Source organism: Cyprinodon tularosa, unplaced genomic scaffold (assembly GCF_016077235.1).
Source record: "Cyprinodon tularosa strain WSP-4 unplaced genomic scaffold, ASM1607723v1 ctg105, whole genome shotgun sequence".
Classification (NCBI taxonomy): domain Eukaryota; kingdom Metazoa; phylum Chordata; class Actinopteri; order Cyprinodontiformes; family Cyprinodontidae; genus Cyprinodon; species Cyprinodon tularosa.
The window spans coordinates 827,997-852,427 of NW_024037838.1; the positions used below are offsets into that span (position 1 = coordinate 827,997).

The 24,431-nt window shown below is 38.7% G+C and overlaps 2 protein-coding genes across 2 annotated transcripts; both read left to right on the forward strand.

Annotated features, from left to right (window-relative positions):
- The first annotated feature begins 4,248 nt into the window (after positions 1-4,248).
- LOC119782794 (claudin-4-like) lies at positions 4,249-6,891 on the forward strand. The gene is made up of 3 exons (XM_038283947.1): positions 4,249-4,353; positions 5,883-6,012; positions 6,345-6,891. The coding sequence occupies exons 1-3, from the start codon at positions 4,343-4,345 to the stop codon at positions 6,834-6,836; spliced, it is 633 nt and encodes a 210-aa protein (XP_038139875.1). The 5' UTR covers positions 4,249-4,342; the 3' UTR covers positions 6,837-6,891.
- An 8,996-nt stretch (positions 6,892-15,887) lies between these two features.
- LOC119782799 (claudin-4-like) lies at positions 15,888-17,572 on the forward strand. The gene is made up of 3 exons (XM_038283960.1): positions 15,888-16,019; positions 16,356-16,881; positions 17,552-17,572. Exons 1-2 carry the CDS (start codon positions 15,891-15,893, stop codon positions 16,845-16,847), a joined length of 621 nt encoding a protein of 206 aa, XP_038139888.1. The 5' UTR covers positions 15,888-15,890; the 3' UTR covers positions 16,848-16,881; positions 17,552-17,572.
- Positions 17,573-24,431: the final 6,859 nt, after the last annotated feature.

The window sequence follows — 24,431 nt, forward strand, 5'->3', positions numbered from 1 at the left end:
CATTCTCCGCGCCTGCGCTGTGCGGCTCATGTCCGACTGACTGACCAAATATGTTATCATGTTAATTGAAGGGAAAAGTTACACATTCTTCATGACTTATCCGAACATCACCATTGATTATACAACAACTATTAACATTCAGTAAGGTCCATGGCTAGTATAGGCAGGATCTGCCAGAGATTTAATTGCATAAATATGTCAACAATTATGTAAACTTAATAATAAACCTGCAAAACTCAAATACCACTGTTAAAAACGTAGCCCTTTTTTTGATATCAGCAGATTATATTACGCACAATTACAATTAAACAGTCACCACCAATTTATTTCCAGAGACATAAATTCCCCTGTTTTCTTTTAACAGGATTCACAGAAGCTCCCTAAGAGAAGAGCACTAACTGAACTTCACACTATAACTTTGTTGTAGAAGACGTCTTTTTTGTTTGGCATATTCTTTAATTTCACAAGTCTCTCCTTTGCAGTAGTAATAAGCACTAATAATGAAAGCCTGTCCTGCTCCATCATATTACGACTTTAAGTCTTGATGCGCTTAAAGCCTGTTCATAAAGCCTATGAACATCGGCATTTTTTCTAGAAAGAAATTATTTCTCTGGAAAGATGAATCCCAACATATTAACTTAAAAAAATAGGTGTATAATAAAATAATAAGAAGATTAATGAAGCAGGACAGCAAATGTAAAGGATTTACAAAGCCTTATTCCTCTGTAATTGCTCACCAAAATATATAGGAGTTTTATGAAAAATAGATCAATCTAAATAGAATCAGGGAGCTGTTGCTGGTGCTGTTGGGGGGGATTGGGGGTGGTGTTTTGGGTTGGTCCTTGGAGATGGTCCAGTAGAAAAAAAGGTTATGCAATTACTACAAATATTTGCCGGTTGATGAAAACCTTCATAATGAGTTCGAAAAAAAAACAACAACCTATAATGTCTCTGTGTTACTGTCCCAGTAGCTGAAGTATTAAAATCTGATATTTATGTTAACTGTGCTTAGGATCTACAACTTAGGCAAAATCGCAAAAAAAAAAAAAATATATATATATATACCGTATATATATATATATATATATATATATATATATATATATATATATATATATATATATATATATATATATATATATATATATATATATATATATATTACATCAGCGCCTTTTCAATGAAGATGACTTTAAACTAGACTTAACTTTAAAGAAATACACTCTATACATTACATGTTTTTTTTACATATAGAGCTGAACTAGTCTTGGTGTTGACTTGGTCCGTCTTGGAATTGATACTCTCTGGTCTTAGTATTGTGGGGTTATGGTATATATCCAGGTAATAATCTGGATTCAGGATTTTTTTTTAAAGATTGTCTAACAGTTCCCAAATAAACCAGAGGGTGGCAGCTTTGACTATTGACAGCCTCAGTATTGGACTCAAAAAGTCCGAGGGTACTTTACTGAAGACAAAGAAAGGGGAATGTTGGTTTGTTTGCAGGATCAATTGAAAACATATGAACAGACTTTGTGGATTTTTTATTTTTATTTTTTAAACCAGAGGTGTGCCTCATGTCAGGGAACAATTAATTTCAATTTGGTAATGATGCAGATCATATGCGAGTTTTATTTCTCTGCCTCTGCGTAGCCGTCAGACCTTTGCTGAATGCTTTTCTAGTATTGATTATGGTTTTTAACCATTATTCATTCCTCCTTTCATGTGTAAATAGCTAGCAGCTTAGTTAAATTGGGTTTCACTATAGTCAAGAGTTTTTAACTAAAATGTCTTTGTCTTGAATTACTTTTATTTATAGATTTTTATATTTTGAATCAAAGTTGTGGTGAATTTATTCCATATATGTGCAAAGTTATCTGTCTGATCCTGATTTGAGCTCAATTCAAACTAGCATTTTAACGGCAGCACCCTGTCATGGGAATATACTGACATGGCAAGAAGGGATCCAAAAATGCAAACCCACGAAATCAGAGTTGGTTGTGGTGACTAAAACACATTGAATACAAATAACAGATTTAATAGAGGGGTGCCCTTATCTGTTGTCCTTTTTCTGGCTTGTGACATACTGGGGGAAAAAAATAAGAATGAAGATGTGGGACATCCTTTAACTCAGGGGTGCTCAAGTCCAGTCCTCAAGAGCTACCATCCTGTAGCTTTTAAATGCATCTCTTCTCTAACACACCTGAATCGAAAGGCTCAATGAGCCACTAATTTGATTCAGGTGTGTTAAAAATGGGGTGCATCAAAAAGTTGCAGGATAGTAGCTCTTGAGGACCGGGCTTGAGCACCCCTGCTTTAACTTGACCTTTAAAATCAATTTGATATTTAATAAATAGACACCTAACATGTTATAAGAGATTCTCTGTTGCATACATTAAATTGACTTTTATGTTTTTGTTACATCTTCACCATTAGGTAATACTAGGCAGTTGCCATAAAACTCTGTTTACATGTATAGTTAATACAACTATTCAACATTATTTGTGCGCATTAATTATGTCTTTGATAAAAATCCTTTTGCTAAAATGCCATCAGAAAGCTTATAATATTAAGGATGTCTCATCACCCCCCCGTTCAGTGTCCAACTCATTGGATCAGTCCATTTGCTGCACATGTTTAGAAAGGTCCAAACAGACAGCAGCATTACCTTTTGTAAAGAAACAATGTGAAGAGCAGTTTTGTCGCTATATTTAGTGACTTTTCAGACTCCTCTAGCACTTTTATTTAAAAAAGCACCTGGTGCCAAATCTAGCAACTTTTTTCTGCTAGTGGAGACTTTAGCAACAACATATAAAAGCACCGAACTCTGCTCTCCTGAGCAAGTAGATTTGCTCCTGCTCTACTCTGTCCTTTATGCCGTCATGATTCATGCAGCTATTATTTCATACAAATGAAAAATGAAGAACAGATAAGCAAATCATGGCTTGTCTACAGTGAAAAGAAGGACTGGGTTATTTACTTTTGCCATCACCTTTTTGGAAACACAGGAAGGAGCAACCAGCTAAGTGAGCTTAATGCTTGGAAAAAATCCTTCCTTTTGAGACAGCATGAAAAGTCAGCTGAGTACAAAACATAGAGATGATAGAACAAGTATAGGGACAAAAAGAGAGGGACAAAAGGTAGAACAAATAATGTATGTATATTCTATTAACATTTCTGTATCTGTATAATGGATCTGTTTTATGTGTTGTCTTCTCAATTCAGAGGGCCCCATGATTGTTTTTGCCGAGGGCCCCAGATTTCCTAAATATGCCCCTGGTCTTCACCACAGCAGTCAGTTGCAAAATCCTGTGGGGACAGAACAGATGCAACATAGTGTTGCAACTGTTCTTTGCTCTATGTACCATTTTTGCACTAGCTATTAGGCCCATGATGCCCATGACTGTTAAAAGCAAACAAATAATCTAAATCAAGCAATGTAACTGTTATGTTGTTCATACAGGCAATGTGAATCTAAACACAAACAAGCAATCATAAAATATATATATATATGTTTTTTACTTTCATGTTCAGTTCTCCCTGATGGGGTGATTGGATGTGGCTGTTCTTTTCCAGAAAGAATGAGGGGATAAATGAATATGTCCTGTAGGATTCCCATGAGTCCAGCTGAATACTGTTGATTAAATCATCAACTTTGTTACTGAGACACACTGCAGCTCTCACTGCTATCCCCTAATCTGGCAGAAGATGTATAGCTGAGCAATGCTGGTGATGATAGAATGAGCAGATTTATGGTAATGGAGATGTCTATAATTATTGTCTAATTATTTAAAAAACCATGTGTCAAGGAGGCTGAATAAAAATACGTCTAAAATGTTGATGATTTCAGTTAGTCTAACAGTAACAAGTCTGATATGTTTGCTCTATCAGGCTGCCCTCATCTAATGGATGCTATTTTATTTAAATTTTTTTTATTTTTCAGACTTAGCTAAAATGGCATATTTATCTATCCTTAATCTATTTATTTATTTTCTCTGTAAATCCTGTCAAAATCTGCAAAGCCTCGCTTTTCAAGCCTAAAAGATCCCCAAATCTTCAGTTTTTGAGTCCTAGACGGTTTTCGCAGTAAAAAAACACTAAAGACTTTTAGCCAAATTTCAGCAAAAAGAGACCAAAAGCTTGATCACGTCCTGTGTCTAATGGCAGAAAGGTCTTAATTTCTCAGAGTCAGAAAACCACAGCAGATACTTAAAACCCCAGACCTTGTGAAACTTCTTTCTTTTGCTATCTATATGAACCCAGAATTACACAAGCAGCACACTTCACATGCTATGATCGACCTCCTTTATAGTCAGAGGAAACAACAGAACTGATCCAGAAAATAATGCTTAAACGGTGAGCATATTTGAATTTGTTTGATGTTTTAGAAAATATATTGCTTTACAACAAAAATGACAAAATGTCTTATTTAAATATTTGATACTTTTCAGCATCCTTTAAACATTTATTAGTAAGACGTGGGTTTGTGGCGTCAGATTGCTTTCAGTCTGTAATAAATTATTGTTCAGCTGAACTGCCCTAGAATGTCTAATACCTTCAAAATCTCTGAGAAGGCCTGCTTGATCTTCAGGAAGATTTTAATCTTTAACCTATATATTATAATCATAAAAATAGCTATAGTTACAAATGTAAGTTCCTACAAGCATAACGCTATCCTGCAGAACAAAATGTATCGCAGAGCAACATAACTATTCAAACTCACATTTCTGTCATTCTTTTTGCTAAAGTCACTGATATAACATCAGATCATGAGCTCTTGAGCAGTATGTTAGATGGTCAGTCACTTTTAGACCCTTTCATGTGTGAGCTAAAGGCACATGAAGTACGTTATAGTCAACCTATGACTTAGGTGTTAAAATCTTTAGTCTCTTTGTCCCAGAGCGGGACTGGATATTACTGTAGGTTTCCTCAGCAATGCACCAACGCGACAGGCCATGACTGCCTTTCAATATGTTGAGATGGAGGATAATAAAGGACAAACATGCAAAATAAAAAAGCTCAGCTTAATAAGCATTAATAGCATATTTGTTTTTGTGCCACAAGTGCCACAAGGGCACAAAAAAATAGAAAGGCAGGAGGATTTAGATGAGGACGATAAGGGAAAACAGGGACAGACTTAGGACATGGTCAGAATAGCTGCTAACAGCATTGTAAGAAAAAAAAAAGAAACTTAGCATAGATACAACTAATAATTTAACAGTTAAGCGACAGGAATGAGGTGTAGTACATTGTAATAAAAACAACAAAGTTATACTATCACTTTATTTAAGACAAGAATAGGTCCATATTTAGACAAATATTACTTTTGTCTACTATAAGCAGACAGGAGTTGTGGCCTGTTGTGCAACTTTGAATAAAGACCAGTCTCTATTATAAACCAAACAAACAACTCTACGTAGACCAGCTTTTTTAAGTCGTCTAGGTTTGACTCTGATATTGCTCACTTCTGGCAGAAATCAATTTAATTCAATTCAGTTTACTTATATAGTGCGAATTCACAACAAGAGATAGGAATTTTGGGTTATCATGAGCTGTATGCCAAAATCATCTGTATTAAGACAATAAAAGACCTTAAATATTTCAGTTAGTGTGCAATGAATCTAAAATATATGAATGTTCATGTTTTATTATTACATTATGGAAAATGATAAACTTAATCACAATTTACTAATATTTTGAGAAGGACCTGTACATGATGGTTTAGGAAATGAAAGCTGATTTACAGGTATGGTGAATATCATGAGATGCTGATTTTGCAGTATTTATTTTCATATTTATGATGTAATACAATTTAGAAAAATGTTTTTTTATTTAACCAGGAAAGCCCTGTTGAGATGAAAAAAATAATGTAAATATTTTTGCAGAATGGAATCAGCGGTTCAGATGGTATCTATGGCCTTTGGGGTCATTGGGCTGATTGGGGCCATCCTCTGTTGTGTCCTTCCTCTCTGGAAAGTCACCACCTTCATTGGAGCCAATATTTTTATCGCACAGGTAACCAAAACTTGTAATTGAGTGACCATCAAAAGGCATTCTATAGTTTAAATCACCAGATTAATTATGTTTGACCAGGTTTTACTTTTTAAGACAACTTCATTTTCTCTACAGTATTATTGTAGGAGCTAAGTAAGAAATTTTGAACTTAATCAAATGTTTAAAGAAAGTTTCATTAGGATTTATAAACATTTTGGCTGGGGGATTATACTATCCAAATTTAAAGAATCTCTTAGATTTTCATTTAGATTGTCATTGTATCACATTTTAACGGAGAAAAAACAACATATACTTTTTTTGAAATATCTGTTTCTGTGTCTTTGGCTGAATAGGAAATACAGGTGGGTCTGTGGATGACATGTGTGACCCAGAGCACCGGACAGCAGCAGTGCAAAGTGTATGACTCCATGCTGGACTTACCATCTGATCTGCATGCTGCCCGAGCCATGGTCATCATCGCCTGCATCTTCTGTGGACTCAGCCTCCTCATCCTGTTCTTTGGTGCCGACTTCACCACATGTGTGCAGAATGAAGATGCCAAGCCCAAAATCTGCCTGGTGGCCGGGGTTGGCCTGCTGCTGGGTGGCCCCCTGGTGATCATCCCAGTTCGCTGGTTGGCTGCAAAATTAAAAAACCCCTCGGTGCCAGATGCTCAGAACAGAGAGCTGGGAGCGTGCATCTATATCGGCTGGGCAGCAGGGGTTCTGATGATCATGGCTGGAGGTCTGCTCTGCTGCTTCAGCAGACCCAAGTCCAGCAGCTCAGAAGGAACCGCCAAGTACTATAGCAGCAGCGCTTCAGCTCCAGGCAAAAACTACGTGTAGAGGCTTTATGAAAGGGACTGGTGTCCAACAGATGGGTAGTAATGCAGGTGAACCAGAAAAAAGTGGAAACAGGACACCAGAGAATGCTTGTAAATAATTGAAGCTGATAATTGGATCAAATTATTATTTCTTTACTTTTAACTTTTTCATACATCTGTTGTGATTTTATGTTCTGTTCAATTCCCAGCTAGCTGGGAATTTATGTTTCTGATACTTTAAGATGTGTAGGGGTGGTAAAATATCTTATTTAATCAGATGTTATTTCAGTTCTTATATACTGTTTATGAACACACGCCCTAGATGTGTGTTAGAACAATAAATGAAAGAAAGCACTAATCATGGTCAAACAATTAATTCTGCACATACATGGAATACATTCACCACAACTTCTGTTCAAAATATAAGAGTTCATTAACAAAAATCATTCAGCTCCAAGTCAAACATATTTCAGTTTAACACTCTCAACTAAGACTAGTAAAACTCAACTATACTAAACTAAACTAAACTACTATGTACAAAGAGGAAGGTGAACATGGTTCAAAACCATATTATAGTTTAAGGTGGATTTTGTGTTTGAAACCAAAGTTTATCTGGAAGAATTTGGGATATGATCAAATTAGCTTTTCACTAATTTAGAGAAATGTTGGAATGTTGGAAATTGGAATGTTTTCAGACCAATTCACAATGCAAATCCATGAGGTGAATAAAACATTTGGCCAAATAATGTTTTATTAAATGATTTGCTTAATAAAGAACCAATAAACTTTAGTCAAATGATTCTTTACCCTCTTTGAAATAGCAGCGAATAGACATTGGAATTCCACTAAATGACACTGCAGAACCAGGTTAGAGTCTATTAGATCACGCTCACATCCAGAGTCGATAAAAGCTGACAATGTGAGATTCTGGTTAGAGAAAAACAGGGTGGCTGGAAGCATCAAATGAGGAGATTTTTCAGTTTTCAAATGGCCCGTCAGACTCCTCAGTTCCTCATGACGGGCCCCGGCTTTTGACTTAGCTGGGCATGAAGCAATGAAATGGCCAGTCTCACCACAGTATATGCACAATTTGCCCCTGAAACGTCTTAGCCTTTCCTCAGGGGTTAGCCTTGTGTGTCCAACCTGCATGGGTTCGGCTTCCGTCTCAACTGAGTGAGAGACCTGGATAGGCAAAGAGAGAGTCTGGGTTTTAGGCCTTGGCTTGGAAACGGGTTCTGTGGATCCAGAAAAAACAGAAGCATTATTCACTGCAGGAGCAAACACAGAAAAATTTAGACTCTTATTTCTTGAGCAATTTCTAGCTCGAAGTCTGTTGTCCAACCTAATAGTTAGGTGGATTAATTCCTCCAGGCTAGCAGGTTCATCGAGAGTTGCAAGTTCATCCTTGATATTTTCATTAAGTGCCTTAAAATATGCACTTTTAAGAGCACATTCGTTCCATCCGGAAGCTGCGGCTTTGACCCGGAAGTTGATGGAAAAATCCGCTACTGAGGAATTTCCCTGTTTTAGATTCAGCAGGACTCAAGAGTCAATTGTTTGATCAGAATCTTGATTAAACAATTGGGAGAATTCTGAAACAAACTCTGAAAAAGTTTGTCTGAAACTGGTCTCAGAGGTAAATCTAGCCTCCGCCCACTCGAGGGCTCGCCCAGTGAGTTGAGACAAAATAAAAGTTATCTTTTTCTTATCCGAAGGGAAACTGCCAGGAGAGTTCTCAAAAATTAGACGACATTGAAACAAAAATCCCTTTCATTCTTTCTGATTACCTGAAAACTTTTCAGGGAGACTAGGACGGAACTTGGGAGATGACGTCACAGCTGGTGACCTGAGAGGCGGAAGTGGTTCCGGAACTTGTCGTGCCGCCGACGCGGCATTAGCACTGCCCATGTAGCTAGCATAGGTTTGGAGCATTTGGTTTTGATAATCAATCATGGTATGTAACTCACGGAGGGTTTGAGATTGTCCATGGATCTGAGCGTCTTGTTCCTCAAGCCTACGACGGAGGTGATCTGCTGGGCTTTCAGTTTGGCCGCAGTGTTCTGTCATGATTGGTTACAGAGTAAGCCCAATATGCATAACACACACGGAGGCTGGATAAAAAGTTTAACAAGGTTTATTGAAAACACAAGCACATGAATATTGCACTGGCACTGGAACTGGTCAGGGGGCAGGTTCACTGGAGTCTGCAGGGATGACAGTTCAGTTAGCAAACGGACTGTTGAGTTATGAGTCTTAGATATTTCTGAGGAATACCTTGAAGGAGTCCAGGTTTCTCTTTGAGAGAGGAAACTGTTGGGTCCAGAGACTGTTTGTTCAGCAGAGTCCAATAATTGCATCAACGTCTTACTTCTAACTTTGAGGGCACACCTTGATTTGAGTTTCCAGCTCTTAGCCAACAGCTGCAGGGGAATCCACAGAAGAGTCTTCAGGTTTGGCTCACGAGGACAGGCTCGGCAGGTAAAGCTCATCCAGAGCCTCAGGGAGAGACAGGATTCCTGTGAGGCAAAAACAAGGAGAGTTAGAATCTTATCTCATCTAGAGATAACTAAGATTCTCAGGTTACAAGGCTCAGGTCGCTAACCAAACTAGATCAACACTGCGGTGTTGAAGCAAGGTCTGAAGGCAGGTTATATAGCGCTGGAACTCTGATGATGAGATGCGCCACAGGTGTGTTGGAGGCTCAGCTCAGGAGGACCCACGGCGCACTCTGCTGGAGGAAGGTGGTACAGCTCCAGATCCCAACACATCATCTCTAACTAGATGTGCTTCAGGAAGCAAGTTTATGATTGTGTTTCTTAGATACTCCAAGTTCTGCATATATTTTCATTGATAAAACTTTTGTCATATTATGTTGCTTTTATCTTTTTTTTAAATGATCAGCAGAGGTTGTTGAAACTTGTTCAGATTCCAATATGTTTGAATAAGGAATAAAATTTATCTTATAAAAACTCAACTCAACTCAAGAGATTTGCATTTTTCCAATTACACTCATCATTTCAAATCCCAACAAAACACATTGCAGCCCTATTCCTTTTTCTGCTCCGTTTTTTTTTTTTTACTTCAGCCAGACTGCTCTTGCATGCTCTTTTCAGGCTTCAAGGAACTTCAACAAATCAATGAAGAGCATGTTCATCACGCAAAGCATCAAGATGGCAGCACGGGTTCTGACAGCAACAACAAAAGAGCCGAGTAAAAATTTGAGAGGTGAAGCTACAAACTAAACAAACTTAATGGTCTTTTTCGTCCATGCAGAGGAGGCTATTATTTTATCCCTGGGGGGATAAAAACAGAGAAGAAAACCAGAGAAACATAATCGATGTCTGACCAAAAAAGCCTGACACAGTGTGGGGACGCAGACAGGTTATTTTGTTCTTAACTTACCTAATGTTTGTCAAGCCTCAAAGCCGTCCCTTGACAACACTGTGTACATCCATCAAACTTAATACACTACTACAGACAGGGTAAAGCAAGATGGTACGCTGTTTTGGCAAATTAATTTCAGGACATTTAAACGCAGAAGATCTAAAGTTCAAGATCCCATCTAACAAAGGACAAGAGATATGACAGAGAAGTATTCAGTTCTGACCAGCACTCAAGAGAGGATACCAGTCTGCAAATCTTTGTTTATGAGTCTTTTTTGTAATAAAAAAAAATTAACTTACTATGGTTGCTACGGTAACATATCATAAGAAGTATCCAAAAAGGGAAAAAAAAAACAGTAAAAATCCTTCTGGTCACACAGCATTCAACACCAGAGGGAAAAAAATATTAAAAAAAGAAACTGATCAACTAAAGGAGAAGCCAAAGTTCTTGCAAAATAAGAGGATCAGAGTTGAGGTAGTAGAGCTACTTCAACGTGCAGCCACCTTAAGCAGTGCACTTCTATGATTTCTAGATAACCAACAGGTTAAAAACCTATAAATAAATGTAATTATGGAAAAGGTTCTCTAATGCATGTTTGCAACACTTTGCCATTTTAAAAATACTTGTAAATAGGCATTTTTCGTAACCTAACTTTTGGTTGAAATGATTGTCTGGATAAATGAGAAGCTGATGTGATTTGGTCTAATATATTGGGTCTGACACAATGATGACTCATTTATAATAACTAACACACATTCTTGCTGTAACAACATGCCGGTGTGTGAATGTTTAGATGAAGGACCGGTTGGGAATGGATAAGGTTGTTTTATTAGTATTTTTGTTCTGTTTGTGATGATTTGAGGGCTGCTGAAATGTTGTCCTGTGTACAAGTAGTTGTACGTGTTACAGCTGATGGAGATAAGATAAAATAAAATGAAATGGATTCAAACATACAGTGGGGCAAAAAAGTATTTAGTCAGCAACCAATAGTGCAAGTTCTCCCACTTAAAAAGATGAGAGAGGCCGGTAATTTTCATCATAGATATACCTCAACTATAAGAGACAAAATGAGAAAAAAAACATCCAGAAAATCACATTGTCTGATTTTTAAAGAATTTATTTGCAAAATATGGTGGAAAATAAGTACCGGTATTTGGTCAGTTACAAACAAGCTAGATTTCTGGCTCTCACAGACCTGTAACTTCTTCTGTAAGAGGCTCCTCTGTCCTCCACTCGTTACCTTCATTAATGGCACCTGTTTGAACCCATTATCAGTATGAAAGACACCTGTCCACAACCTCAAACAGTCATACTCTAAACTCCACCATGGCCAAAACTAGAGAGCTGTCAAAGGACACCCGAAACAAAATTATAGACCTGCACCAGGCTAGGAAGTCTGAATCTGCAATAGGTAAACAGCTTGGTGTGAAGAAATCAACTGTGGGATCAATTATTAGAAAATGGAAAACATACAAGCCCACTGATAATCTTCCTCGATCTGGGGCTCCACGCAAGATCTCACCCCGTGGGGTCAAAATGATCACAAGAACGGTGAGTAAAAATCCCAGAACCACATGGGGGGACCTAGTGAATGACCTGCAGAGAGCTGTGACCAAAGTAACAAAGGCTACCATCAGTAACACACTACGCCGCCAGGGACTCAAATCCTGCTCTGCCAGACGTGTCCCCCTGCTTAAGCCAGTACATGTCAAGGCCCGTCTCAAGTTTGCTAGAGAGCATCTGGATGATCCAGACGATGACTGGGAGAATATCATATGGTCAGATGAAACCAAAATAGAACTTTTTGGTAAAAACTCTACTCGTCGTGTTTGGAGGAGAGAGAATGCTGAGTTGCATCCAAAGAACACCATACCTACAGTGAAGCATGGGGGTGGAAACATCATGCTTTGGGGCTGTTTTTCTGCTAAGGGACCAGGACGACTGATCCGTGTGAAGGAAAGAATGAATGGGGCCATGTATCGTCAAATTTTGAGTGAAAACCTCCTTCCATCAGCAAGGCATTGAAGATGAAACGTGGCTGGGTCTTTCAGCATGACAATGATCCCAAACACACCGCCCGGGTAACGAAGGAGTGGCTTCGTAAGAAGCATTTCAAGGTCCTGGAGTGGCCTAGCCAGTCTCCAGATCTCAACCCCATAGAAAATCTTTGGAGGGAGTTGAAAGTCTGTGTTGCCCAGCGACAGCCCCAGAACATCACTGCTCTAGAGGAGATCTGCATGGAGGAATGGGCCAAAATACCAGCAACAGTGTGTGAAAACCTTGTGAAGACTTACAGAAAACGTTTGATCTCTGTCATTGCCAACAAAGGGTTTATAATAAAGTATTGAGATGAACTTTTGTTATTGACCACATACTTATTTTCCACCACATTTTGCTAATAAATTCTTTAAAAATCAGACAATGTGATTTTCTGGAAATTTTTTTTCTCATTTTGTCTCTCATAGTTGAGGTATATCTATGATGAAAATTACCGGCCTCTCTCATCTTTTTAAGTGGGAGAACTTGCACTATTGGTGGCTGACTAAATACTTTTTTGCCCCACTGTATTTCCTGTCCGGTCTCAGCTTGAATGTGAAACATAGGGTAAATTCAATAAATCCATCTACTAACCAAAGCAGGTTCACAACTTGCTATCTGGCTTTCTAAAACTGGAAACATATTTAGCCCACAAATCCTTTAAGTTCTCACTTATCTGACCTCTAGAAACAGGACCTTAAAATAAAACATGGTTTCCATTAAATATTCGGCCTGGAGACCAACAAGGAGGCAATTAAAGTCCTTAATAACAATAATAAAAGCATTTTTGGTGCTCAGACCAAGGCATTAGACATGAAGCTGAGCACTGTTGATGATGTTAATCTATGGGAATGGGGATCTTTCCCCCACATTTGACCATCATATGCAGCTTATAAAGGAAAGTCTGATGCTATTGGCTTCTGAGGAGGCTTGGAGGGCAGAAGAAGATTGGTACATCCGAATGACATGATAGTCGGGATATGCAGTTAAGGCTTTGCCGAGTTATTATAATTATAATCAAGCAAAAGTAAAGTCCATCAAAAGAATAAATAGATTTCAAATCAATTGTTTTCAACACTCTCCTCTCCTTGGGCTGCCACCTTATCGTGGTGGAGAGGTGTGTGTCCCAATGATCCTGGGAGCTATGCTGTCTGGGGCTTTATGCCCCTGGTAGGGTCACCCAAGGCAGACAGGTCCTAGGTGAGGAACCAGACAAAGCGCAGCCCAAAGACCCTTATGATGAGTACAATATTTGGATTCAGCGTTCCCTCGCCCGGATGCGGGTCACCGGGGCCCCACTCTGGAGCCAGGCCTGAAGGGGGGGCACGATGGCGACCGCCTGGTGGCCGGGCTTTTACCCATGGGGCCCGGCCGGGCTCAGCCCGAAGATCAAACATGGGTCCCCCCTTACATGGGCCCACCACCCGTGAGAGGGGCCATAGGGGTCGGGCGCAATGTGTGTTGGGTGGCGGCCGGGGGAGGGGACCCTGGCGGTCCGATCCTCGGCTGCAGAAGCTGGCTCTCGGGACGTGGAATGTCACCTCGCTGGTGGGGAAAGAGCCGGAGCTATGAGGCTGATTAAAAATATATCTAAAATGTTTTGATAATTTCAGTTGGTCTAACAGTAACAAGTCTGATAGGTTTGCTCTATCAGGCTGCCCTCATCTAATGGATGCTATTTTATTTATTGTTTTTTTATTTTTCAGACTTAGCTAAAAAGTGCATATTTATCTATCCTTAATCTATTGATTTATTTTCTCTGTAAATCCTGTCAAAATCTGCAAAGCCTCGCTTTTCAAGCCTAAAAGATCCCCAAATCTTCAGTTTTTGAGTCCTAGACGGTTTTCGCAGTAAAAAAACTAAAGACTTTTAGCCAAATTTCAGCAAAAAGAGACCAAAAGCTTGATCACGTCCTGTGTCTAATGGCAGAAACGTCTTAATTTCTCAGAGTCACAAAACCAGATACTTAAAACCCCAGACCTTGTGAAACGTCTTTCTTCTGCTATCTATATGAACCCAGAATTACACAAGCAGCACACTTCACATGCTATGATCGACCTCCTTTATAATCTGAGGAAACAACACAACTGATCCGGAAAATAATGCTTAAACGGTGAGCATATTTGAATTTTTTATTGATGTTTAGAAAATATATGACTTTACAACAAAAATGACTAAATGTCTTATTTAAATATTTGATACTTTTCAGCATCCTTTAAACATTTATTAGTAAGACGTGGGTTTGTGATTGCTTTCAGTCTGTAATAAATGATCGTTCAGCTGAACTGCCCTAGAATGTCTAATACCTTCAAAATCTCTGAGAAGGCCTGCTTGATCTTCAGCAAGATTTTAATCTTTAACCTATATATTATAATCATAAAAATAGCTATAGTTACAAATGTAAGTTCCTACAAGCATAACGCTATCCTGCAGAACAAAATGTATCGCAGAGCAACATAATTATTCAAACTCACATTTCTGTCATTCTTTTTGCTAAAGTCACTGATATAACATCAGATCATGAGCTCTTGAGCAGTATGTTAGATGGTCAGTCACTTTTAGACCCTTTCATGTGTGAGCTAAAGGCACATGAAGTACGTTATAGTCAACCTATGACTTAGGTGTTAAAATCTTTAGTCTCTTTGTCCCAGAGCGGGACTGGATATTACTGTAGGTTTCCTCAGCAATGCACCAACGCGACAGGCCATGACTGCCTTTCAATATGTTGAGATGGAGGATAATAAAGGACAAACATGCAAAGCAAAAAAGCTCAGCTTAATAAGCATTAATAGCATATTTGTTTTTGTGCTACAAGTGCCACAAGGGCACAAAAAAAAAAAAAAAATAGAAAGGCAGGAGGATTCAGATGAGGAGGATAAGGGAAAACAGGGACAGACTTAGGACATGGTCAGAATAGCTGCTAACAGCAAGAAAAAAAAAGCAAGAAAAAAAAAAGAAACTTAGCATAGATACAACTAATTATTTAACAGTTAAGCGACAGGAATGAGGTGTAGTACATTGTAATAAAAACAACGAAGTTATACTATCACTTTATTTAAGACAAAAATAGGTTAATATTTAGACAAATATTACTTTTGTCTACTATAAGCAGACAGGAGTCGTGGCCTGTTGTGCAACTTTGAATAAAGACCAGTCTCTATTATAAACCAAACAAACAACTCTACGTAGACCAGCTTTTTTAAGTCGTCTAGGTTTGACTCTGATATTGCTCACTTCTGGCAGAAATCAATTTAATTCAATTCAGTTTACTTATATAGTGCGAATTCACAACAAGAGATAGGAATTTTGGGTTATCATGAGCTGTATGCCAAAATCATCTGTATTAAGACAATAAAAGACCTTAAATATTTCAGTTAGTGTGCAATGAATCTAAAATATATGAATGTTCATGTTTTATTATTACATTATGGAAAATGATAAACTTAATCACAATTTACTAATATTTTGAGAAGGACCTGTACATGATGGTTTAGGAAATGAAAGCTGATTTACAGGTATGGTGAATATCATGAGATGCTGATTTTGCAGTATTTATTTTCATATTTATGATGTAATACAATTTAGAAAAATGTTTTTTTATTTAACCAGGAAAGCCCTGTTGAGATGAAAAAAATAATGTAAATATTTTTGCAGAATGGAATCAGCAGTTCAGATGATATCTATGGCCTTCGGGGTCATTGGGCTGATTGGGGCCATCCTCTGTTGTGTCCTTCCTCTCTGGAAAGTCACCACCTTCACTGGAGCCTATATTGTTAACGCACAGGTAACCAAAACTTGTAATTCAGCGACCATCAATCTATACCATCATTCTATAGTTTAAATCACCAGATTAATTATGTTTGACCAGGTTTTACTTTTTAAGACAACTTCATGTTCTCTATGTCTTATTGTAGGAGCTAAGTAAGAAATTTTGAACTTAATCAAATGTTTAAAGAAAGTTTCATTAGGATTTATAAACATTTTGGCTGGGGGATTATATTATCCAAATTTAAAGAATCTCTTAGATTTTCATTTATATTGTCATTGTATCACATTTTAACTGAGAAAAAACAACATATACTTTTTTTAAATATCTGTTTCTGTGTCTTTGGCTGAATAGGATATACAGGAGGGTCTGTGGATGAATTGTGTGACCCACAGCACCGGACAGCAGCAGTGCAAAGCGTATGACTCCATGCTGGACTTACCATCTGATCTGCATGCTGCCCGAGCCATGGTCATCATCGCCTGCATCTTCTGTGGACTCAGCCTCCTCATCCTGTTCTTTGGTGCCGACTTCACCACATGTGTGCAGAACGAAGATGCCAAGCCCAAAATCTGCCTGGTGGCCGGGGTTGGCCTGCTGCTGGGTGGCCTCCTGGTGATCATCCCAGTTCGCTGGTCGGCTGCAGAATTAAAAAACCCCATGCTGTTTTATTATCAGAAGAGAGAGCTGGGAGCTTGCATCTATATCGGCTGGGCAGCAGGGGTTCTGATGATCATGGCTGGAGTTCTGCTCTGCTGCTTCAGCAGACCCCGTTCCAGCAGCTCAGAAGGAACCGCCAAGTACTACAGCAGCAGTGCTTCAGCTCCAGGCAAAAACTATGTGTAGAGGCTTTATGAAAGGGACTGGAGTCCAACAGATGGTGTTGAAGAAAAAGGACTATTTTTAGTTTTTAATACAGTTAATCTTATGGCATGTGTAAAAGGTATGTTGAGCACTCTCATTTTGAACATATTTCTTAATTTTGAACAAGTTTGTGAAGATAACCTTTCCTTGAACCAGATTACTGAATTTAAGTTTGTTCCGGAGAATTTATGACAGGAAAAGGCCCTGCATTCCAACAGCTATTCTGTGAGGTCTTATCTCATGTTTTATGACCCCAGATGTTTGCCGTAAATTAGGGGAAGCTCTAAGTTTTTCTGAGTGTCAGAGATGGCTCCTGGTTGGAGGAGCAAGGGCCAGCCTTATTTGAATGGATTAGATACAAGAGGATAAAGCTTTCTACATAGAAGTAACAAATCAGATTTGCTCTTGCAACTCTCCAAAGATGTCTTTGTACGTCTTTGCTTTCTTTCCTTCTCTCCATTTATGTCAGGTAATTGAATGTGTGTCTCCGTTGTTCTGCAGTTCCTGGTGTAAGTTTATTCATTGTCTTATATTGGATTAAACTCTGTAATTCTGTGACATCAACACGCAATGCTGGTTTTCCGTGTGACCACACGCAGCTCGCCGAGCGCACCTGGGAAAGGAAGAGAAAAAGCCAACCTTTTTCCAAAGTTAACTATTTTAGAATATTTTCTTCCTTAACAATGGGTAGTAATGCAGGTGAACCAGAAAAAAGTGGAAACAGGACACCAGAGATTGCTTGTAAATAATTGAAGCTGATAATTGGATCAAATTATTTCTTTACTTTTAACTTTTTCTTACATCTGTTGTGATTTTATGTTCTGTTCAATTCCCAGCTAGCTGGGAATTTATGTTTCTGATACTTTAAGATGTGTAGGGGTGGTAAAATATCTTATTTAATCAGATGTTATTTCAGCTCTTATATACTGTTTATTAACACACGCCCTAGATATGTGTTAGAACAATAAATGAAAGAGTTATTCGAGCACTAATCATGGTCAAACAATTAATTCTGCACATACATGGAATACATTCACCACAACTTCTGTTCAAAATATAAGAGTTAATTAACAAAAATCATTCAGCTTCAAGTCAAACATATTTCAGTTTAACACTCTCAACTAAGACTAGTAAAACTCAACTTTACTAAACTAAACTAAACTACTATGTACAAAGAGGAAGGTGAACATGGTTCAAAACCATATTATAGTTTAAGGTGGATTTTGTGTTTGAAACCAAAGTTTATCTGGAAGAATTTGGGATATGATCAAATTAGCTTTTCACTAATTTAGAGAAATTGGAATGTTTTCAGACCAATTCACAATGCAAATCCATGAGGTGAATAAAACATTTGGCCAAATAATGTTTTATTAAATGATTTGCTTAATAAAGAACCAATAACCTTTAGTCAAATGATTCTTTACCCTCTTTGAAATAGCAGCGAATAGACATTGGAATTCCACTAAATGACACTTGGTCATACTTGGTAATGGAAATGTAATGAGCATATGAGGAACACATGAACACTAAATTTATATCTCTTGTCCAATCGCTTATCGCTTGTCCAAACTTCAGCAAAAGGTCAACACATATTCCTGTAGCATAGCGTAGCATGCAGTCCATTCTGTTAGAGTGGTCTTTACTCATCAGTAAACACATGTTGTTTGTTCTATCCCTAATCATGCCAGACCTGCAAACCTTTTTGTCCATGTCCATTTGGAAAGCTGTAAGGTGGAAGGAATCATGATACATTTCCTTTAGGATTTCTTTATTCCTATTCAGAAAATAGCCAACATCATGTCATGATTGGTTACAGAGTAAGCCCAATATGCAGAACACACACGGAGGCTGGATAAAAAGTTTAACAAGGTTTGTTGAAAACACAAGCACATGAATATTGCACTGGAACTGGAACTGGTCAGGGGGCAGGTTCACTGGAGTCTGCAGGGATGACAGTTCAGTTAGCAAACGGACTGTTGAGTTATGAGTCTTAGATATTTCTGAGGAATACCTTGAAGGATTCTCTTTGAGAGAGGAAACTGTTGGGTCCAGAGACTGTTTGTTCAGCAGAGTCCAATAATTGCATCAGCGTCTTACTTCTAACTTTGAGGGCAGACCTTGATTTGAGTTTCCAGCTCTTAGCCAAGGGCTGCAGGGGAATCCACAGAAGAGTCTTCAGGTTTGGCTCACGAGGGCAGGCTCGGCAGGTTAAGCTCATCCAGAACCTCAGGGAGAGACAGGATTCCTGTGAGGCAAAAACAAGGAAGAGTTAGAATCTTATCTCATCTAGAGATAACTAAGATTCTCAGGTTACAAGGCTCAGGTCGCTAACCAAACTAGATCAACACTGCGGCGTTGAAGCAAGGTCCAGGGGCGTGTCCAGACATTTTTGATAGGGGTGGCACCAGTGGGGCACTGACTTATGCAGGGGTGGCATGAAGTATGAGCAGGACCGCCTGCGCACAGACATATACACTCACATATGCACGCACACATGCACACAAGAAAATACACACCCACACCTAGACTTTGGTATATATATATATATGTATTGATTGATGAAACTGTGCAAAACTTGGTAGAGGTACAGACTGTACAAAACAAATATAGCTTACCTTACCATGCCAACATAAGTAAACAATGCACATAAAAAAAAAAAAAAAACTATAAAGTTTTTAAACACCAGTATTATTGGTATCCTGATCTAAATAAAAGCAGATACGGTGATGTTAATTTAAAAAAAGGTAAAGCATACATACTATGCTGCATGTGTGATGGTGAAGGGCCCTCATCACAAGAATCTTCACCTGATTCTGCAATAACACATAGGTTGTCATTAGAATGAAAATGTGCCAAAGTATATTATACTTCATATGAAAAATGAATTGTTAAGACATACCAATAGGTCCCGGCTGGCTATAAGAGGCTCCCACACCACTATCCCCCTGTGGATGGCCTGCAAGAAGCTCAGCACTGGACACACCTGTAGCAATACAGAGATTTTATCAGTTCATTATAATTCAAATTGTCACATTTAGGCTTTTCACACCAGTATTGTTTAAAAAAATGTCTACACACTTAATGACAGTATATGACACTGTAGTATATTTGAAATATCTCAGTTCGAATCAATGCACATAATGTTTTAAAGAAGGTAAATTCATACATACCCTGATGTGTATGTGATGTTGAGGGTGACTCTATAATAATACATAAGCTGTGATTAGAATGATAATACAATCAGCCTTTCCTAAGTAAACTAAGAGGTATGGTACAATCAAACTAAATTAGTAAGTTCAAACATGAGAACAAACTTGAACTATCAGGATTTCACCTACCAATGTGTACAGCTGAGGCTGAAGGCTGGCTCTCATCCTGTGACTGACTGCTCTGCCCCTGCTCTGGCTCTATCTTAGATTTCTTCCTTGATTTCCTTGATTTCTTTTTCTTCCTTGCAAATTTCATACTGTAATAGTCCCATAATGCACGACATTCTTATATGTTGTACAATAAATAATTGTGCACACACAAGAATGAAAATGAAATGTAAATGATGTTATAGGGGTCTAATATAACAGTTTTACTCAGTACAGAATAGCTAAATGTTAGCATTAGCATCGTTGACAGTCAAAACAGTGTTTTCTAACGAGATGAGGAGACGACAGCCGTGTGCCGATTACAATAAAACAAACAAGACAGGGTACATGTTTAGCTTATTACCGTTACAGCTTCTAACTACAGGCACAGTAAGTGAAGTAAAATGTAGGCTACTCACATATTTCACAACGTCGCGCCAGAGACGTGCTGCTTTCTGATAGACTGGAGAATGTATTCACCTGTAGGTTCATCAACGTCTTCTTCGCGTCTTCTTCAACTTCAACTCAAAACAAGGGCGCATTTTACGTTCAGCGCAGTGGCCCGCCTCTGACTGGGCATATAGCCAATCATATTTTAAAATTTTGGGGTGACACTTGGGGTGGCCAATCAGATTTCAGGGGTGGCCTGTGCCACCCAAGGCCACTCCCTGAACACGCCAGTGGCAAGGTCTGAAGTCAGGTTATATAGCGCTGGAACTCTGATGATGAGATGCGCCACAGGTGTGTTGGAGGCTCAGCTCAGGAGGACCCACGGCGCACTCTGCTGGAGGAAGGTGGTACAGCTCCAGATCCCAACACATCATCTCTAACTAGATGTGCTTCAGGAAGCAAGTTTATGATTGTGTTTCTTAGATACTCCAAGTTCTGCATATATTTTCATTGATAAAACTTTTGTCATATTATGTTGCTTTTATCTCTTTTTTAAATGATCAGCAGAGGTTGTTGAAACTTGTTCAGATTCCAATATGTTTGAAAAAGGAATAAAATTTATCTTAAAAAAACTCAACTCAACTTGAGAGATTTGCATTTTTCCAATTACACTCATCATTTCAAATCCCAACAAAACACATTGCAGCCCTATTCCTTTTTCTGCTCCGTTTTTTTTTTTTACTTCAGCCAGACTGCTCTTGCATGCTCTTTTCAGGCTTCAAGGAACTTCAACAAATCAATGAAGAGCATGTTCATCACGCAAAGCATCAAGATGGCAGCACGGGTTCTGACAGCAACAACAAAAGAGCCGAGTAAAAATTTGAGAGGTGAAGCTACAAACTAAACAAACTTAATGGTCTTTTTCGTCCATGCAGAGGATGCTATTATTTTATCTCTGGGGGGATAAAAACAGAGAAGAAAACCAGAGAAACATAATCGATGTCTGACCAAAAAAGCTCGACACAGTGTGGGGACACTGACAGGTTATTCTGTTCATAACTTACCTAAGGTTTGTCAAGCCTCAAAGCCGTCCCTTGACAACACTGTGTACATCCATCAGACTTAATACACTACTACAGACAGGGTAAAGCAAGATGGTACGCTGTTTTGGCAAATTAATTTCAGGACATTTAAACGCAGAAGATCTAAAGTTCAAGATCCCATCTAACAAAGGACAAGAGATATGACAGAGAAGTATTCAGTTCTGACCAGCACTCAAGAGAGGATACCAGTCTGCAAATCTTTGTTTATGAGTCTTTTTTGTAATAAAAAAAAATTAACTTACTATGGTTGCTACGGTAACATATCATAAGAAGTATCCAAAAAGGGAAAAATAAAAACAGTAAAAATCCTTCTGGTCACACAGCATTCAACACCAGAGGGAAAAAAATATTAAAGGTACACTATGCAACCGGTGTTGATTTTCCAGTGAGGCTCCCTCCAGAGGGCGAAAGTAAAAGTGCACTGTCGTAAATATGCTCAGCTGTTCTCCTGGTTTCTCCGTCAAGCCAGGCGCGGTTGTTTTGAGCTTAGCAGCGAATGACTAACGCTGCGTTCACACTGGATGTAGCTGGCGCGACAGAACCAGCGAGTTTACATGCAAAGGTCCCGCGGCGCGTTTTGAGCTGCAGGCGCAGCACGTCTGAGCGGCTGCAGCAGCGCGTCGGGTGCGTTTAACGCAGGGAGAGAGACACAGCGCTGATGATCACTGCTCTTAAACAGTTTATTGACGCCTAAATTAACTTAAAATGCAGAAATCTGCCGGCAGAATATGCAGTTTGGATTATTTAGATGAAAAACACCTACCAGCTGCCGCGGTGAACCGCTGCTGATGAAGGGATCCATACTGTCGGCGCATCCCTGGTATGTGGGGGTCTGAGCGGCTCCGACAGAAAACATATTGAAGGCAGGATAATAATCTGAATGAACTGACTGCACTGATTACGTTTTCAGGTGTATTTTCTCACTTAAAAACATATTAAAACTACTTTATTCCCACTGATCACAGCAAATATAGCTGCAAGGCAGAGAAAGGATAGTGAAGCTCCGCCCAACGCGCCTCAGACACACTTTTGCAGCCAGAGCAGCAAAGCTGCTTCAGCCGCGCGTCAGTACTAACTGGTACAAGCAGCAAAAATGAAGCAGCAGATGCGATTTTGCTGCGTGAACGTAGCATAACTGCACAAAGATTGCCACTGTGCTAGCAAAGAGAATGTTTTTAACTGGGGGCATGTAGCAGTTCTCGCCATAAAGCAAGACTGACTCTCACGAGACTTCTGAGCCTGTGGGTGCGGGTCGGTGCTCCTGCAGTTGCAAGTGCAGTATTTCCCCCACAGACCACCAGGGCGGCCGAGAATACCTTTGTTCAACCTGAAATGACTCATTTAATCATCCATAACGTTATGGAACACATTAATTAACTGAAAAATGTTGCATAGTGTCCCTTTAAAAAAAGAAACTGATCAACTAAAGGAGAAGCCGAAGTTCTTGCAAAATAAGAGGATCAGAGTTGAGGTAGTAGAGCTACTTCAACATGCAGCCACCTTAAGCAGTGCACTTCTATGATTTCTAGATAACCAACAGGTTAAAAACCTATAAATAAATGTAATTATGGAAAAGGTTATCTAATGCATGGTTGCAACACTTTGCCATTTTAAAATCCTTGTAAATAAGCACTTTTTCATAACCTAACTTTTGGTTGAAATTATTGTCTGGAGAAATGAGAAGCTGATGTGATTTGGTCTAATATATTGGGTCTGACACAATGATAACTCACTAATAATAACTAACACATGTTCTTGCTGTAACAACATGTCAGTGTGTGAATGTTTAGATGAAGGACCGGTTGGGAATGGATAAGGTTGTTTTATTAGTATTTTGTTCTGTTTGTGATGATTTGAGGGCTGCTGAAATGTTGTCCTGTGAACAAGTAGTTGTACGTGTTACAGCTGATGGAGATAAGATTAAATAAAATTAAATGAATTCAAACCTTCTTCCTGTCCGGTCTCAGCTTGAATGTGAAACATACTCAGGGTAAATTCAATAAATCCATCTACTAACCAAAGCAGGTTTACAAAGTAACTTGTTGTACTAACCTGGAGACTTGCTATCTGGCTTTCTAAAACTGGAAACATATTTAGCCCAGAAATCTTTTAAGTTCTCACTTATCTGACCTCTAGAAACAGGACCTTAAAATAAAACATGGTTTCCATTAAATATTACTGCCAACAAGGAGGCAATTAAAGTCCTTATTTGCATTAATTTATAAAAAGATTTTTGGTGCTCAGACCAAGTCACTAGACATGAAGCTGAGCACTGTTGATGATGTTAATCTATGGGAATGGGGATCTTTCCCCCACATTTGACCATCATATGCAGCTTATAAAGGAAAGTCTGATGCTATTGGCTTTTGAGGAGGCTTGGAGGGCAGAAGAAGATTGGTACATCCGAATGACATGATAGTCGGGATATGCAGGTAAGGCTTTGCCGAGTTATTATAATTATAATCAAGCAAAAGTAAAGTCAATCAAAAGAATAAATAGATTTCAAATCAATTGTTTTCAACACTACTCTCCGTATGTCCTTTTTTTTTCTACAATTTTTTTCTTTTTGCTGCCCTGCCCTACTGGGAAGACTCTAAAACAGGTATATGTTCAACCAATATCCAAGGGAAACAGACTGAGACATTTAATAACCACTCTTTTTTTTTTTTTTTTTTTGCAGAAATGATGGCAAGTCCTCCTGCCTCTCAATCAAAACT

Excerpts from the sequence above, each read along its gene's own strand:
- LOC119782794 (XM_038283947.1), top strand. Across the intron at positions 6,013-6,344 it reads CCAATATTTTTATCGCACAG|GAAATACAGGTGGGTCTGTG; the intron begins GTAACCAAAACT and ends TTGGCTGAATAG.
- LOC119782799 (XM_038283960.1), top strand. The coding sequence starts at position 15,891 with ATGGAATCAGCAGTTCAGATGATATCTATGGCCTTCGGGGTCATTGGG. Across the intron at positions 16,020-16,355 it reads CCTATATTGTTAACGCACAG|GATATACAGGAGGGTCTGTG; the intron begins GTAACCAAAACT and ends TTGGCTGAATAG.